At 35.7% G+C, this 18,096-nt stretch overlaps 1 protein-coding gene across 1 annotated transcript in view; it reads left to right on the top strand.

Moving 5' to 3' along the window:
* The window catches only part of CNTLN (centlein), a 194,554-nt gene that overhangs the window by 12,823 nt on the left and 163,635 nt on the right, over positions 1 to 18,096 (top strand). The window contains 2 exon segments of the mRNA XM_069880520.1: positions 6,680 to 6,768; positions 17,508 to 17,592. Of these exon segments, the coding sequence (XP_069736621.1) occupies positions 6,680 to 6,768; positions 17,508 to 17,592 (174 nt within the window).

The raw sequence follows: 18,096 nt of genomic DNA, 5'->3' as shown, positions 1-18,096 counted from the left end.
TCACTGAGGGAACAGCCTTACTAAGTCCATTAATTGTGCCAAGAGCTTAAAACGGCTGTTTAAACTTCTCATCTTAAGCTAACAATTTCTGGCTAATACTTGTTCTGTTATACAAAATGCTTAATTATTTATAGATTTAAATGAAACGGTGTGTTAAAGAGAAGTCAGTCATATTTTATGATAACTTCCTATCCATTGACTAATGTTTTACTAATGTTTTACTGTCATAATGAGAAATTTTGTACATTTCTGTGTAAACTTTCATTTTAAGTAATGAAGTTCACAGACTTTTAACTGCAGATGATTTGTTTTTTTTTTTAACTTGTAACGTGTATTTGAAGAAGCTATTAAATCATTTGTGTCCTTATTCTTTCGGTAGAAAGACCACTTAAGCAGGACTCTTCTTTTTTGTGTACATTTAAAGAAATAGAAATATGCAGTGAAAGGCATTTGTTGATATAGATTAGAATATCTGTTGACAGTATTACACCTTTCCTTTATAGTTCAGTGTGTGCTAGTCATAGGTTGTCATAAAAAACTTAAATACTGTCTCCTGACATCATTAAAAATAACAAGCATTTATTTAAATGGCATTGTTTTGCAGTTCTGGAAATTCCAGTGATTTTTCACTGATTTCCAGACTAATTGGGAAGGATTTTGTTTGTTGTGGGGGTTGGTTTGCCTGTTTTTTTTGTTTGTTTTAAATGGACACTACTTAGCCGTTCAGTTTAGCTCATTCTTTGAAGTTCATTTAGTGCACACTGTTCACAATTAATATTCCTTACTGCAAGCTTTTTTCTTTTCAAATTAGGCTGTTTTTTCATTCCTTCTTCATCTACCTACCTATTTAATCTACCGTTCTTGTAGCACAGACAGAAACGTCGCAGAACATAGATGTGTAAGGAGTGGCAGTTCAACTGACATGAGTACAACTTGGATTTGATTTCACTCTTCCGTGGACAGCTGTGAAAGTAGTCTGTTTGTGAAACAGTTACAGGTTCTTTGAGGTTAATCTGAACTGCTTATTCAATCAAAGATCATTTGTACCCGAGTATCTGTGTGCTCATAAGGAAGACAACTTCCATTGAAACTCTTATTTCATATGTTATCAAAAGGTCATTTTCTGGGAGACTTGGCAAAACTTAGCTTGCCAGAGACTCAATATGTACTGGATACTCAGCAAAAATGATGGGAAGAAAACGAGCATTTCTCTCTTCTTGTGTTGTTCGTATGCATGTGTTTTGTACATATTTATTCATTAGGAACAATTCAGTGTATGTTACTGTAGTTTTACCTTTTCTTCATGTTTTTATAATGGAGGAAAGCTGTGCTTACAAGTATACATTTGAAAGTCATGCACTGTTTTGTTCTGTTGTGTTGCCTTGTGTTGTTCCGTTCTGGGACCTGCAGAGTGTGGGAACCTGGAGGGTAGGGTAACAGGCTGCCACCACTGCTTGTAGTGGGTCTGGTGGTATTCCATAGGTAGTACTTATTGGAATCATGCAGAATTCCAAGTGACTCATGTGTCTTCTAGTAAATAAATAAGCAGAAACACCAACAGCTACTCTTGTGTTGTTGTATACAGGACAATAAAGTGAAAATGTAAGGAAGCATGATGATAAGCAATTCCAAATCTTTAAAAAACCAAACAATTGAACTAAACAAAGCTCATGAGCTCATAAACCAACATCAGAAAACTATTTCATGCAAGTTTTTTGAGAATTAGCAGGTGGAGTACTCTTAGCATTTTCATAGAATCATAGGATCATAGAATAACCAGGTTTGAAGAGACCCACCGGATCATAGAGTCCGACCATTCCTATCAAACACTAAGCCATGCCCCTTAGCACCTCGTCCATCCGTGCCTTACACCTCCAGGGAAGGTGACTCAACCACCTCCCTGGGCAGCCTGTTCCAGTGCCCAATGACCCTTTCTGTGAACAATACGACTTCATGGCCCTACAACAATTTGGTAGTGATATAAAGTAGGTTAGTGTAAAAAATATACAGTTAATTGTGTATTAAAGATAAGGAAAATATACAACCACTATTATCAGTTCGGTTCTGCTCTCCATGTTACTGACTGAGAGATTTGAATTAATTATTTTAAAATTAGAGTTAGACAGTTTATTAGATATAGTGGTGTATTCCTTCATTACCATTCAAAGATCTCCTTTTAGTAAAAGTGGTGTCATTTAGAGTGTAAGAACTGATGACATACTTCTAAGTAACTGAAAAGAAGTCACATTTCCATGGCTGCTATTGGGCGAGATTTTGGCTGGCTTTCTGCTTTTTCTTTGGGCTCCGAACATAATACCAATATGTTTTTAGATGCTACAGTTACTGAGAATCTGTGTTCTGATTATAGATCCTAGTAGTTTTTGGAAGCCTGTAGCAATTTTTCCTAGTTTGGAAAACAGAATTTTGTTTCTGTCTGAGAAGCAGTAGGTTGTGCATGGTTCACATGCATTGTGACTTTTTGGTGATATGGTAAAGCATTTTCAGACAATGGTTGCTTTTTGGAGGACACATGAAGATAAGTCCACACTTCTTCTAGTCTCTCAGACTATACACAGAGAAATCTATGATCTTAAGTGGGCTGATGTCGTAGCACACAATGAAACGTTATACTTCTGTCTTTTTGTAAATAAAATGATTAAGAAATTATATAAAGATTAAAAAAAATAGCCTGAACTGAGTAACTTTAATATGATACTTACTGTTTGACTTCTAATTTAATTCCTAGCTGACAGTGAAATTGTTTTTAACATGTGTACTGAATAAGCACTTGAATCCTGATGTGATTTGAGTTCTTATTTATATGGTGTACAGCTTAACTTTTGTACAGTGTTAACTTTTGTTTTGAATGTGTTTGCGCACCATAGTGCACCATAATCCAGTTAGTTACTGTCTGTCTGCTTGCATGCAGCAGGATCACGTTTGGTTTTGGAGTCATTACATAGCTAAGCCGTTTTGGCCAGAGAAAGGTGATGATCCTTTTAAGAGTTTTGGAAAAAACAGTTTTTGTCCCATTTCTTTTAACATAAAGTTTTTTATTAATTGTTTGATTATGCTTGGAAATACCAAAAAAAAAAGTCTCCCTGGTAACACTTTAAATACTATTGGCTACCCTGTCACCATACCTTGAGGTATTTAAAAGATGGGTGGATGAAGTTCAGGGACATGGTTTAGTGGTTGATAGGAATGGTTGGACTCGATTATCCTGGAGGTCTTTTCCAACCTAGTGATTCTGTGAAAAGTTGTATATATCGTATGAAGACAGTTAGATGAAATTTCTCTGTTTTTAGGAGAGACAGATTCTTTCTGCTGTAGTCTAGTTTGTGTAAACTTGAATTTTGTAGGCTTGAATTATAAGATGTTTCTGGTGAGAACCTCCGTTTTATTTATTTCTGACATGATTAGAAAGCCAGTTGGATTTGTTAGTGGTGTGCATTCTTATAGTACACTGGTGAATTTTTTTAGGTTAGCACTGAAGGCATCTGATCTCCTTAAAGTTGACTTCCTTGCATGGTTGAAGAAGTTGATGTCATTTAAAGATTTAAAAAATGTAAATGAGAAATAACCATAGTTAAAAAGGTATTTCTTAAACCATCAGTAATAAAGTCCCTCAATTCTCACTTGCTCAGCATATTTCTTATGTTTTCTTGTAAGTTCAGCATTGCCTTATTTTTCTTTGCAATGTAAAAATTCAGAGTATGTGCACTTTAAATTTGAAGGAAAGACACATCAGAACTTTGGGAAGTCTTTGAGACTTTCCTCATAAATCATTGAGAAAATAGGTACAATACTGTTTCATCTTTAATCATTGTTAAAGTTCATCTCTTTCAACCTGAATGATCCTGTGATTCTGTATATTCGATGTATTTAGCTGTTACAGCATTAATGTTGATAAAATAATTTTGACTCAGTACTCTGATAAATCTTGATAAAATTCTGCTAGTTTGAGAGAGATCTTTTTATTTCATATTAAAAATAGTTCTTTCTTCAGAACAAACATTAAGATGAAGTGTTTGTCATGTGCTGGAATAGATATTGCTTGTGAAGTTCCCCTCTGCTTCCTAGAAGGCAAAACTGATAAGGCAAATGAAAAGGAAAAATAGTAAAAATAGAAAAAGCAGTTCTGCTCTTGTGAGACTTACTCTAATTCTATAGTACTAGATTTGCTCTTGTGAGGCCTGTCAAACTTGTACTTCTGTTGAAGTACATATGTCATAGATGACCATTGCTTTCAGTTGTTTCAATTCACAGTCTCGCAGTACTGTGACCAAAGGTGTGATTTATTCTTATTCACTCCAAAAGAGAAATCAGGGAAAGAAGACATGAAGTGGGAAACCTATGAGGAACTCAGGTCTTCTATTATTTCCTAGACAGGGAGGTGCTTAGAGACAGCCAGCACAGCTTCACCAAGGGCAAGTTCTGCCTGACTAACGTAGTGGCTTTCCGTGGTGGGGTAATCACAGCAGTGGACATGGGGAGAGCAATGGATGTAATCTCTCAGGATTTTTTTTAAATCTTTGACGTGGTCCCACACCACTTCCTTCTCTCTAAATTGGAGAGAGATGGATTTGAAGGGTGGACTATTCGGTGGATAAGGAATTGTTTGGATGGTCACAGAGAGTAGTGGTCAATGGCTCGATGTCGAGATGGAGATCTGTGATGAGTGGTGTCCCTCAGGGGTCTGTACTGGGACCAGTGCTGTTTAATATCTTCATCAGTGATATAGACAGTGAGATCGAGTGCACCCTCAGCAAGTTTGCAGATGACACCAAGATGAGTGGTGTAGTTACCATACCAGAAGGATGAGGTGTCATCCAGAGGGATCAGGACAAGCTGGAGAAGTGGCCTGTGTGAACCTCATGGGGTTCACCCAGGCCAAGTGCAAGGTCCTGCGCCTGGGTTGGGGCACTCCACAGTTTCAATAAAGGGGTTGACGTGATTGAGAGTAGCCCTTTGGAGAAGGACGTGGCTGCATCAAAAGAAGTATGGCCAGCAGGTCAAGGGATGTGATTCTGCCCCTCTGCTCTGCTCTCATGAGATCCCATCTCAAGTACTGTGTCCAGTTCTGGAATCCTCAATCCTTCAGCATAAGAAGGATATGGAGCTGTTGGAATGGATCCAGAGGTGGGCTAGAAAGATGATCTGAGGGCTGGAGCGCCTCCCATATGAGGACAGGCTTGAGAGAGTTGGGGTTTTTCAGCCTAGAAAAGAGAAAGGTGCAGGGAGATATTATAACAACCTTCCAATACCTGAAGGGGGCTACAAGAAATCTGGGGAGGGACTTTTTACAAGGGCATGTGGTGAGGGCAAGGGTGAATGGCTTTAAATTAGAGGTGGCAAGGTTTAGATTAGACTTTAGGAAGAAATTCTCAATGAGGGTGATGAGGCACTAGCACAGGTTGCCCAGGGAAGCTGTGGATGCCCCACCCTGGAGGTGTTCAAGGGGGCACCCTGATCTAGTGGGACGTGTCCCTGCCCGTGGCAGGTAGGTTGGAACTGGATGATCTTTAAGGTCCCTTCCAACCTTAACCATTCTACAATTTTATAATCAGGATTAGTTGTGCAGAGCTGGAATACTCTGCTCTTAGTTTAGCTGCTTTTTGTGAGGTCCTAGTAAAGTAATGATGCCTGCAATATCCTAGTAGGTTGTTGGTTCCAGAAGCTTGGGCAAAGAAGGAAGAGGGGTAAATGGATTGCCGTGATAGTGTTGTTTTTTCTTTTGGGTCATGTATTGTCCTCATGCAAATTGTAGCTGTCTTTAACATTCAAAAACTAGTAAAACGTAGATCAAGCTGCACTTCTGTGATTTTTACCTGTTGAATAGACCTAGCTGCCAATATAATGATTTTGGCTCATTAATTTCTATTTTTTGTTTAGGAGATTTGGTCTTAGTCCAGTCCATGATTTACTTGCATATGCTTTCTTATTTTTCTCCTTGTCTTCATATTTGACTGATTTATTTCCTCCTCCTCCTCCTATTTTTCTATAAATTTTTATATTTTTTTATATAATTAACACATTATGGTTTTAGTTTTTAGTAGCATAACTGTATCAATATTGCTTCCAGCAATAAAACTGTATTGCAATAAAAATATGGCAGTACAAAATAACAGCTTATGTGTAGCAGAAAATATAAATCTGGAAAACATTTTAGCTGACACACAGTTTTCACATGTTTTCTTAAGTGTATTTTTAAAGAACAGTGTTTTCTTGCTCTTGCTTGAGACCTTTTTCCAAAACTTTTATATAATGGAGGTCAGCTGAGCATATGCTAGAAGACTGATTTACTGTCTATGAAGAGCTACATATGTTAAAATTTAATGTTGAATCATGATTTCCACACTTAGTGTTTATTAATAGAAATTATGTCCTGCTGCTAGAAGTACCAGCAATAAATATAGCAAAAGGTAGCCTTGTTTGAACAATGTCAGTTGATGCTGCCTTATGTCATGTTGAATACTCTTTTATTTTCAAATATAGGTCTTTGTCTTCCTTTGAAATTCTGTGTGGTTAAAACTTTGTTTATTCAAGAGAACTCTTTGTCATGCCTCTTATTTGTAGGACAGTGAGTAACATTTAGAGAATTCTTGCTAGAATGGTGGGGCTGTAATTGTCTTGAAAATGCGCAGTATAACCTTTTTTTTTCTTTTCTTTTTTGTAGGCTGATAAAGAATTTGTATGGTCTCTGTGGAAGCGTCTCCAAGTGTCAAGTCCAGATCTTACTCAAGCTGTCAGCTTGATTGTGGAAAGGTGAGTTTAAAGAGTTAATGTGATACTAAAACCAAACAAAAAAGACACTGCTGATCTTCTTAATTGTGATCTGTATAGGATTATTAAAGTGTGTTCCAGAAATTCTGCTGTTAAATTTTGCCAAGAATACCTAGAACATGTTGCAAGTTTTTGGTTTTTTTTTTTGTTTCAGTTGAAGAATACTTAGAAACATGTTTTCACTGAGTTTGCTGTGCTGCGATTTAATTCAATTTTTAAATTTGAAATGTACTGCATATTCTGCTTTTTCTGTTGAAGGAGCCAGAGGAGGCACATGACATTTTCTGGTGTCATAAGTGGTTGCATAACAGTTAAATATTTAAATTATGTTTGTCTGCTTCCTTAAAGAAGTGAAAGGCTAGGAATTGATAATTGAATAAATGGCTATGCAGTTTACCTGTTATTCCTCTGAGGGTATTGATGATGATGATGATGATAATTTCCTCGTGGTACTTAGTTTTTGTCATCTGACTGCATCAGAAATTTTACAGGCCAGAGATAAGGAGGATATAAATGAGTTACTAATATGACTTTCAGAATTCAAACACTTGATTCTCTTATGGTCAAAAGATTTGTCTGTTCTATCTGCTTCTTTAAGTGGCTTGCCAACATTACTTTGAAAACTCCTCATAGAGCCAGAATGAGTACTAGCTCCTTTGGGTTCCCATTTAGTGCTTTGATCGCAAAAGGCATGTTTTGTTTGTTCACATCTTTGCTTTCTGGACTTGATCAGTGAATCTTCTTTCACTTCTGAAAATACAGCATGAGGTTCTGTAGCTGAGAGTGTGTTCACTATAGTGTTATCCCGTCTTCTGCATTGCATAAAGCAGTAAATTTTGTCAAAAAATACAGTGTGATCATGTAACTAGAGCTAATATTCTAAAGATTTCAGATCCAGGAGTAAAAAAAAAGATGGTTAAACATGTACAGCTTATTTTGGACAGTTGTTATCTGTAAGCTGACATTTGGTTACCAGCAATGATGTCAATTAAGTTCTGGCTCTGTACTGGGACACTTAACCTGCAGAGGGAAGTAGCTTGATTCTTAGGATAATGTACTACTTCAACGTTACTTGTGTGTTTTAGTTTGGGAAGTAATTTTAGTATCTGAGAGACGTAGGAACACCTTTACAACATCCCTTATTTGTGTTGAAATGCGTGTTCTTGCTGACTTGTTTCATGATAAAACTTGGGCATATGTTCATAAGGACAGTGGTGATAGTATCAGTGTTCCTTCTTCAAACACTAAAAATGCAAAAGCTGCATAAAATTTGTAAATATAGTATTTAATTTATATAAACATATATTACGTGTATATAAAGCACAAGTGTATTGAAAACATTAAAAAAGTTTTGTCTTAATCACATTTTATAGAGAGCTGAACAATATGGAAAATTTTAGCTCATTCACATGATGCTTAATAAGGTAGAGAGAGATGTTCAGGCTTACATAAACATATTTTGATTTGTATTGCATATAAAAATAGTCAGGTTATTAGGACAAATTGAAGTATAGAGGTGTCAGCATTCATTTAAACAATGTTGAATACAACGAACTACTTTGAGTTCTTGAATCATGGAAACTGTACCTTATATAAGTATATTCTTTATTTTTCCTTCTTCATGTCTATGAATATTTTTATGCTTGTTAATTATCCTTTGCTTTAAATAATTTCATACTTTATTTAGAACAGAAATCGATAATTACATGTCCGTTATCCTGATCGATACAGTGAACACGGGGCTTTTAGATACTACTTTGATGGCCAGAAGCGTGATCACAAGCTGAATTATTTTACAGTAGCAGGAAATGTGTGAGATGCTTTTAATGTAGTGTTCAGCTTATCAGAAGAATTGCTACAGAAATCTGTTGTGAAAAATAGTCTATTAAGTATGAAGTAAAGATGTATTCTGTGTATGTGCTTTGCACTTTGTGTAGAGGTGTAGATGATTGGTAGTCTTATGTGAAAGCATGACAATGTACTTCTACTGAAGTGCTTGTCTCGTTTTTTATGTCCTCTCTTCTTTCAGAATAATGCTAATGCTTTAGAACACCTCTCATAAACTCAAGGCTATATATCTATAACATAGCTTTCTCATGCTTCTCGGAGTTATGGAGTTAAGAAAGAAGAAATTGCTTCTGCAGCATCTTTCTAGGTGTTATCTTTACCCAAGAGAATCCTGGAATAGGCTTGGATAAAACCCATTTAGTATGTAGGAGTTGCATTAATCACTACTTTGAATGTTGATCTTTGGTTTGAAACATGGAGCAGTAATGTGTATTTTTCTCTTTAATTGATGTAGCTTCATCTCTTTTGCCTTAGAATGATTTAATTGCTGCTTTGGAAATAATTTCTAGCCCAGCTTTGCCTGAGACTTCTGCACAAACTAATTACAACCCTATGCTTTTATTTCCAGCTATAACTTTCCATAATCTTTTCTGAAGTAACTTCAATTTCATGTATGTTCCTCTTCACACTCTCATCCTTTCATAGAAGTTTTTATCTTAATCCCTGCCTTATACTAGTACATTTTTTTTGGTATCAGTGTATCTCAGTTCCAATACAAGTTTCTGCTTGGAGCTGTGTGACATGGCTACTGCCATTGCTTGCATAGCTGCATTTTCTTCATTTTTCAGTGTGTGCTTTGCACCAAAAATTCCATAGCCAACAAATTCTCAGTGTCCACCAAGTGTTTTTTTATAGACTACTTGAGATCATAACCAGATGCCTAGTGGAAGCAGACAGAATCGAAGAAAGTGTAGTCAAATGTGTCACAGATCATGCATACAATGAAGCAAACAATGTTGTCCAGTGAATTTGTCTTTAAAGTGATGAAAGCAAGAGCCAGACTTTCTCCAGGAGGTTACAATGACAGGAATAAAAAGATGCAAGGGTGAAAGGACAAAACATTTGCTTACAAGATTGTAAAGCAACTATGTGTGATGAAGGGAAAAAAGAGAGAATATGTATTCAAACAAGGCAGTACTAACCATACAGTCAGGTAGGTATTTTTGTAGCATTAATTTATATTTGTAGCATTAGACAGTTCCTTATAGTATCTTTTCCTCAAATAAATCAGGGAAATGTAAAAGGTATAATTTGAGGGTCAAGGGGAGAATCCATAGTAAGTTTCCATTATTTGTCTGCTATTTTGAAGTGCTTTCATGGTCCCGAAACAGAAGTTCACTTGCCCTAAAATTGTAAAAATGTAGCTGGTACCTTTTTATGACTATGCTGTTGATTCCTGTAATATACCAATGATATTTTACTTTTCAGCAGTCTTTGCAGTTCTTGCTGGATAACTATAACTGTATTCCCACTTTAATATTCAGATATAAACAAAAAATTATCTTTACTGTGCAAATGAGAAATGCCTTTGGGATATGTAAAAGCCTCCAGGTATTTTCAAACAAGCTATTGTAAAAGTACTACTCACGTTAGTATACTTTCCAGCTACTTTAAATACTATTGATCTCTATATTATGTAAAGAGCATGCTATTTCTAGTTCACTGGCTTTTGAAACATTCAAATATTTATTTTTGATGATGAGTTGAAAAAAAGTGCTAGTAAGTACCTTTTACAGGTAAATGCATGTGTAAACTCAGAGCTGGCATTCAGATAAGAGTATCAAAGGTTTTGAAATATTTTTGTAAACTGGGAGCTCTCCTTTAAGACTTCACTTAAAAGTACACGAAATTTTGACAGGTCACCTGCCTCTAATTTTCCTTTAGTATTTCTAGCTGACTCCTTTCCTTTCTTCTGGAAGGGGGTTGTACCAGGATCCATTAATGATCAAACTGTGACATTGGTATAACACATGTTTTTCCATATCTAAATTCTAACTATGCTATGTCTTGCAAGAAAGAATTTATCATTCCAGGCCACTCTGAAAAACAGTGGCAATGTGAATGTTAATGCCAGTGATTAACTGATAGTTTTGTTGTAACTCCCCAGGAAGAGTAACATCTGTCTGGAAGCATACAAATGGGCAAAAGCATGGTTGAAGAGCAAGTGATCAGAAATAGCCAAAGAATTTTTGTAAGGGTAATCACAGGAGCTTGCTCTGTGGTTTGCTGCATCCTGTAAACAGCAAAATGTTGAAGAAACATTAAACAGGTTGACGTAGATTCCTCACTGACTGACAACGTATAGATGTACTAAAAATGACAAATACTTCCTATGTAAAAGGATAAATGAATGTGCTGTATGAGTGAGCAATATAGATTGCTGATGTTAATTGAAAAATAATTTGAAAAAGCGTATCTTGCATCTTTTGAAGGAGTGATAAATAGCTAGCAGAAGCTTTCTTAAACCACTACCATTTTACTTTTGTGCAAATTAACAGGAAACAATGATAGGTGAATGAGGAAGTAAACAAGATCTGACATATTGTTAAAGGCATTACCGTTTTGTGGACTCCCTAGTTATTATCACTCAATAAAGTGGACAAAATAATAGAGCATAAGAGCACAACCTTTCTGTCTAAGGTCAAATAATTGTGATTTTCTACAGTTGATGAAAGTTTAATATCCTGTTTCATTAAAAATTCTCAGAACATTGAACATAAGTCAACATTCCATGGAGAAGAAGGTATTATGCAGCTTGCATGTGTGCATATCTGCATATCGGAGCACAAAATATTGACATGATAATTGCAGTCAAGCCTGATTGAACAGTAGCCTCTGGGAATTCAGCTGGTGTTGTACCAACTGGATGGCTGCTCAGGACACAGTTTGAAATGCAAGGTGCAAGTTAGCACTTTATTCAGCACAGGCAGGCATCATTTAAAAATCCTTGGGGGAAACCCTGGTGATGTGCAGATGTTAAAGCAGTCTGTTCTGAAATGCTGATATTTTGAACACTGTAAGAGACTTATATATCTTAGATGAAAAATGTTCGCAAAATTATTAGGGGAAAAATGTCACTATTTTCTTTATCACTCTAGTGTAAAAATATGTTTAGTATTTTATGTACATTTCTTAAAATAAGAGGCCTTAATTAATCATCGAATGAATAAATCAGTCAAGTTGGAGATGCAAGAAAAATTACATTTCTGTGATGGTGCTTTTCTGTGGGAACATAGAACTGGTTCTGTAAATAATTTATGAAGGAAATAATTTCATTTTACAATTTTTCTTTAATTAGATTTTAAATTATTTTTGTTCAACAAAAATAGTAGATGCAATTTTGCTATACCAAGTAACTGCTGTCTTAGAAAAGTGCAAAATATGTTATCAACTTAAATTCTGTTTTGCTCCATACTGTCTACATCTTTTAGAAGTACTATCTGTAGATATTAAAAGAAAAAAATACAATATGCATCAGTTATAATTCATCCTGAAGTATGAGGATCTTCTAGAATCTAAGGTGAAAATAAACTATTAAATTCAAAGTATTTAGCTATTTTTAATCTCTCCTTAGTAGGTACACTGAAACACAGTAAGGTTTCTAGGTGGAAGATAAAGGCATAGGCTCTTTTTCTGCTAACCACTGACTGACAGCTGCGTAGCCTGTGCGCTACAACTTTAGTTTGTACATGGGCAATTCGTTATATGTTTAATACCTATATTGAATATATGCAATTGTGTAAATCTGTCAGTAATATAGTTGGAAGTTGGAAGACAAGGAAAGATCGTAATAATGAAATGTTGATATTTTGTAGTCTTTATAGTCCTGCAGCCCTTTGGCTTTGTGGAAGTATCTTTCAAAAGTAACAAACTTTCTATAAAGAGTTTATTTTTACTTTTATAGGTATACTGCTAAAATATACCTTTGCCCTAGTTGGCAGCGTAACTTTAACTTTCCTAGATATTTAAGGCTAAATCTGCAGATACGGTGGGTTTTTTTGTTTTGGGGACTTTTTATTATTTTTTTTTAAATGCTTCTCTTTGTAAAACTGAAAGAATGTATTCCATGAAACCTGTAAACAGAAAACTCAATTTATTAGTTACATCAATTAAATGAAAATAAGTCTAAAAGTGACATGATTATATACAATTTTGAATTACTTTTTCTTGCCAAGTGATTAATTGCTTGACTGATTAAAACCTGTGGTAGGATACATGATGCCTCTTTTCTCACTGATTTTGCTTAAGATTTTGGGAAGCATGGTGTTTTATAAACTTCAACAAACTTCTGTTTCTTAAAATTTTAAGCATTTTGTAGTGGATAGTTCATTCATAGTTTAATGTTTTCTCATAGTCTAATGTTTCATTTTTGACAAGCCATTAAAAATATGCCAAACCTCAAAAACATTATCCTGTCCTGTTATGTAAAGTATAGCATAACACAGGAAAAAAAATCGTAACATAGGAAAAAAGCTTAAGACTATTTTCACAGTTTCTTCATTTTTGTGGTAAGTGGAATCCTAATAATCTTTGTAGCTGAATACATCTGTGTTAAACATTTAAAATAGGTACTACTCTTGGGAAAACTGATTGGAGCTTAAAACTTGTACAAATTGACAACCTCTCTTCACTCCATTTTTCATCCTAAAGAAGTCTGCAAATATTCTTAGCTCACATCATTATTGCTCATCAGTGGTTCTAATTAGCTAAACAGGAGTTTGTCTCAGTCATTGATCATCATCAGCTTCTTGACAGTGCCTGAATTTTTTTCCTTCATATTCTAGTAGACTCTTTTTAGTATATTGTAAATGCCTAATGGCTCAAAGGCGGTCAAAGATTTTTTCTTAATATCTGTCACCCTTCTATGCAAAAGGAGGGAATTGCTACAGTTCTTATCAAGTCTCATTTCAAGGCACAAGGGCAGATCCAAATATGATATATAAATTCCAATCAGTCATACTATCTTGCATGTCTGTGGGGAAATGTCCTGTAACAAGTGTTGGAAGTCGTCTTATGCCACCAGGTGAAAGTCCTGATAAAGTTCTGTGTGAGGTGTACATTTATGCTTTAGCTTTCTGAAATCCATTGTGTGCTTAAATTATGATAATTGGGATTTTTTTTATTTAGCTATGTGTAGCATCTGGTGAAACCATTTTTGGAGGACATTACTACAGCTGGTGCTATCTTGAGAGCCTGAAAGAAAACCTCAGAAAGTCAAAAAAAGCTTGAATTTACTTTAGGCTTTTCTCACTCATTATGATGATGATAGTAGCATGTAAATGTGGAAGGAGTTTTTCTTTGCCCTGCAACTCCCTTGAACTGTACAATACAAAAATATGGCCTGAAACTCCTAAATTTATTTATGTATTTCAGTGTATCTGTATAGTGGTTTCAAGGTGGAGCAAAGGATAGTCAAGGTTTACCTATGAGAAGCTGTTCTGTTACTGTTGTTTTTTTGTATGTTATGAATGACGTGCAGTATGAAGTCTATCAGAAGCCTGAGACTTAAGTTTTATTGATTTGGTTGGTTCCTCATGAATAGTCTTTGGAGAGAGCATGAACTGTGTTTACTTGCCTGACTATTCAGTAATGAGGGTTAAGAATTTGCCTTTATCCTTATTGTTCAAACCAGTTCTGATAAGTGTCTCAAGGCTGGAATACCATTTTTGCAGTCTCATTTGCAGCTAGTTTTAAAGTTACGCTTTCATTGACTTGTAGAATAATTTCCGTAAGAAGGGATGACCAGAGGTTATCTAATCTAAACATCTGTTTAAATCAAGTTGCTTTAAATCAAATGGAATTTTAATTTGAAACCAGGTAACGTGTTTACAGTTTCTTCGTATCTCTAAGTCCTGTTGAAATCAATTGAAGATTCAAGTGCTTGGTATTTCTTGAGAAATGGGCCTTTTATTTAGAGGCGTTAATATCAAAGTAGAAACTCCATTCGTTGTGGTTTAAAAACTGAAGCCAGGATTTAAAGAACATAGCGGGTGATACCATGGGAACAGCAGAGGAATAAAGCTGGACCATGGAGAAAACCTAGTTAAATTCTTCTCATTTGTGAAAAATTACCTATATTTCATGAGGACCGTAAGACAATGTAGACTCGAGTAGCTGAGACACCACTCTTTGGATCAGTCTGAGGACTAGGAGGGAATGGCATTTAAATTCAAGGCCTTTCTTGTTTTCTCTATGTAGATATTTTTAGAAAACTAAATGGTGATATTTTTATTCTGATTTCTGGAGGAATCCTGACTAAATGGACAACTTAATTTCCCATTCCGTAGAGCCAGCTCATGTGGCAGTTGAACTGAACTATTGGGAAATATTTATAGTACCACATGATCTTTAAAAATAACTTCCCAGGCTACACTGTAAATGTCTTGGATTCTTAAAGTCTTTGCTGTTGTAGTTAGATAACCATGACATTCCTGGGGTGGAACAATCTTAGCTTTGCTGATATAGGCATTTACTTCCAATCGAGTTATTTGTATTTGCTTTTTAAGTTTGTAAGCAGCTGTGAAAGGCCAGAACCTCAAGTGGTTCATTTTTTGGGGGGCAAAGTAGGAATTTCAGTGGCATGGTATGAGATGACTTACAGAATAAACTAATCGTCAGTGTGTTAGTTCCCACCTTTAAAGAGGGTTGCTGCAGGGTCTAGGGAACAGAAAATACCATTCCTGGTAGTACATGCGTGTTGCCCAACAGAGGTGCTTTCATTTGTCATGTTCAACTGTTAACCTAGGTTGCCATTCCAGGTTACCCCTCATTGCACCCCTGTGAGTGCTGCTGGAGGGCAGCAGCAGTGTTCTTGCCCCAGCCCTGCTCCAGATTTGGTGCCTTCATGGCCCAGGGTGAGGCAGGTCCTTCCGACTAAAAGAAAACCAGTCATATTTGTCTGTATTGTTCTCCCATTGTATGCCTAGGAGGGTGGGGGAAAGCATGGCTGCACTTCAGGCTGTAGAGAGCCCTCAGCGACCTGCAAAAATCTTATCTTACGATTTTTTAAAACCTGGCTGAGAATGTGATTGCTGTAAACTCGTTATGCATTATAGGCAGGGTGAGTCAGTTTCCTTAAGTGTTGTGTATTATGAAACCTGTTTGTTGTTTTCTTTCTTGGGCTCCCTATTTTTGATTTAGGCTTTGTTCAAAGGACATAACAAAAAATCCTTTGGAATGTATCAGATAACTTCATGTTCGCATGGAGCTCTGTAACTGCTGCCTGCTTAATTCAGTTTTAGCAGAGGTTCACAGAGAAACTGAAAAACTTGTTGTGCTATGTTGTGTTTTCCGAGCAGCCTATCCTGACAAGTCCTTAATGCTTCTGAGTGCAGGTGATGGGATGGTTTTAGATCAGGAGCTAGAATGCGTTTTTGTATTAATTTTTTTTCAGTTAAAATGCTAAGTACCCCTCAGACATGAGTTGTCTTTAGGAATACTTGTTGACTATTTAAGGCTTCACGTTTCTCTGCTCATTAGACTCCTAAATTAATTTCTTTATAGAAACAGACTTTTTTTCCATGCCATGTGAGTGCTTAAGAACCTACATATTTATGTTTCTCCTAGGTAAATGTATTTTAAATACGAATTTTTTCAGTTAGGTTTTTCTTAGTTTTCTTCCAGTGCTGCTATATTTTCAGTAGGAGAGTGCTGCTTACACGTTTGAAGTCTTGAGACTTAGATTTCCAAGGCCTTTGCTTTAAGTTCCATACAGTTTTTATTTAATTCTTATTCAGTTAAGATCTAGATATTTTAGCAATCATAAAACTTTATTTGAAAACCCATGATATCGCATGACCTGTTGGAAAAGTATAGTTTGGCCTTTAAAAATCACTGGTAGCAGTAGAATTTGCGGTAGTACATAACAGTGGAGAAAAGTATATATCTACAATCCTTATTGCCCTCTGTTACAAAATGCTTTACCTGTCCTCCATTCCCTTCCACCTCTGCAATATTTCTGATTTTGCTAGAGCGAAAGATTCTCTGGCTTCTGGGGATGCCTTGTATCCAGCCCTGGTGTGTAACAGTTTTGTGAGAGCAGAGATAATCTCAGAGTTTCTGTTTCTCTTTCACCTGAAGTTGCTTCAAGTGTTTGGCCATTCTTAGGGAATATATTTCTCAGACCTTTTATCACAGATCTGTGGTAGGAACTGTTTTGCACTAAGGAATGTCTGTGTATCCTTACTATCACAACATTCATTTTCTTTCTGCCTAAACCAGAAGCCAGTAAACATATCTCAGTGGAGAAATAGTATAGTCATCAGATGAGGTGATTTGTTAAACAAAGTATTAATGATTAATTGTCTGGTTTTCTATGAAGTAGTGTAGAGATGATTACAGCCCTGCACTTTTTAACCACATACAGAAGCCCTACTTGTCCCCATTATGCAAGCTTCTGATTTGTCTTTTTTCCCTTAGTAAAAGTTGTAGGTTCTATCCATGTGAAAGATGATAATATAGTTATTCATTATGTTTGAAAGTCTTGTTTCAGGTGTAGAAATGCCATATAGTTGAGAGAACTTCACAAACCCAGGCAGTGTAGTGGCTTTATTTTGCCAAGAGAAGAAAAAACATCTATGGACAAATATACTTCTGGCATTTGGGAAGAATGAGACAGATAATTTCAGCTACTTAAAAGTGTATTTTAAGACCTCTTGCTTCTGTTTCTTTTGAACAAAGTTGTGTTAGCTGTTTACAGATGTAATTTGCTGTCACTTGCCATATGCTCCCTGATTAATTTTGCAAGGCGTGTCAGCTTCAGATAATTTAATTTTCTGTGCTTTAAAATGACATTCATTATGAGGACATAAAAATTCAAGTGATTAACTGCAAATTATGACTAATAAACTGTCTGTTGTTTTGTTTGTTTCCAGAGAAAAGCAGAAAGCTGAAGTCAAAGACAGACGGATTTTAGAGATTTTGCAAGTCAAAGATAGCCAAATAGAAACCCTGGAACAGGTTCGTATGATGTTTAAATAGAGCATTTAAGAAAACTTTTATCGTTGACATTAAATTTATGTTTCCTAGGATATGAAAATACTTTGCTGTTGTTTCTTAAGGTGAAAGTTGCAGCTGATTCAGCGATGATAAACTTCTGATAAATCATTAATTAAAACTCTTCTGAGTTGTTCAAACAGTTGATCTTTCACCTAAAAAGTTCCTATGATTTTAGATGAAACTTCTGAAAGGTTTTGTCAACAAATTGCCTTGGTTTTCCTAATGGACTGACCTTAGGTTTGGGTTTTTTTTGTTTTGTAATATGCCTGTGGTTTGGAAAGATTTGCCCTCCTGACAAATTAAAAAAAAACCCCATTTCTAGAATAATACGGGCTAAACATAATCCTAAAAGCAATACAGCTATGTATTTTAGTGGTAGTATTCTATAGCAATAGTTACTAAGTTGCCTTTAGCAATAGTTACTAAGTTGCCTTTAGCAATAGTTACTAAGTTACCTTTAGCAAT

This window comes from Phaenicophaeus curvirostris, chromosome Z (genome assembly GCF_032191515.1).
Source record: "Phaenicophaeus curvirostris isolate KB17595 chromosome Z, BPBGC_Pcur_1.0, whole genome shotgun sequence".
In the NCBI taxonomy this organism is placed as follows: domain Eukaryota; kingdom Metazoa; phylum Chordata; class Aves; order Cuculiformes; family Cuculidae; genus Phaenicophaeus; species Phaenicophaeus curvirostris.
The sequence above is the reverse complement of the archived record's forward strand: the minus strand, read 5'-3'. Positions and strand labels throughout refer to the sequence as shown.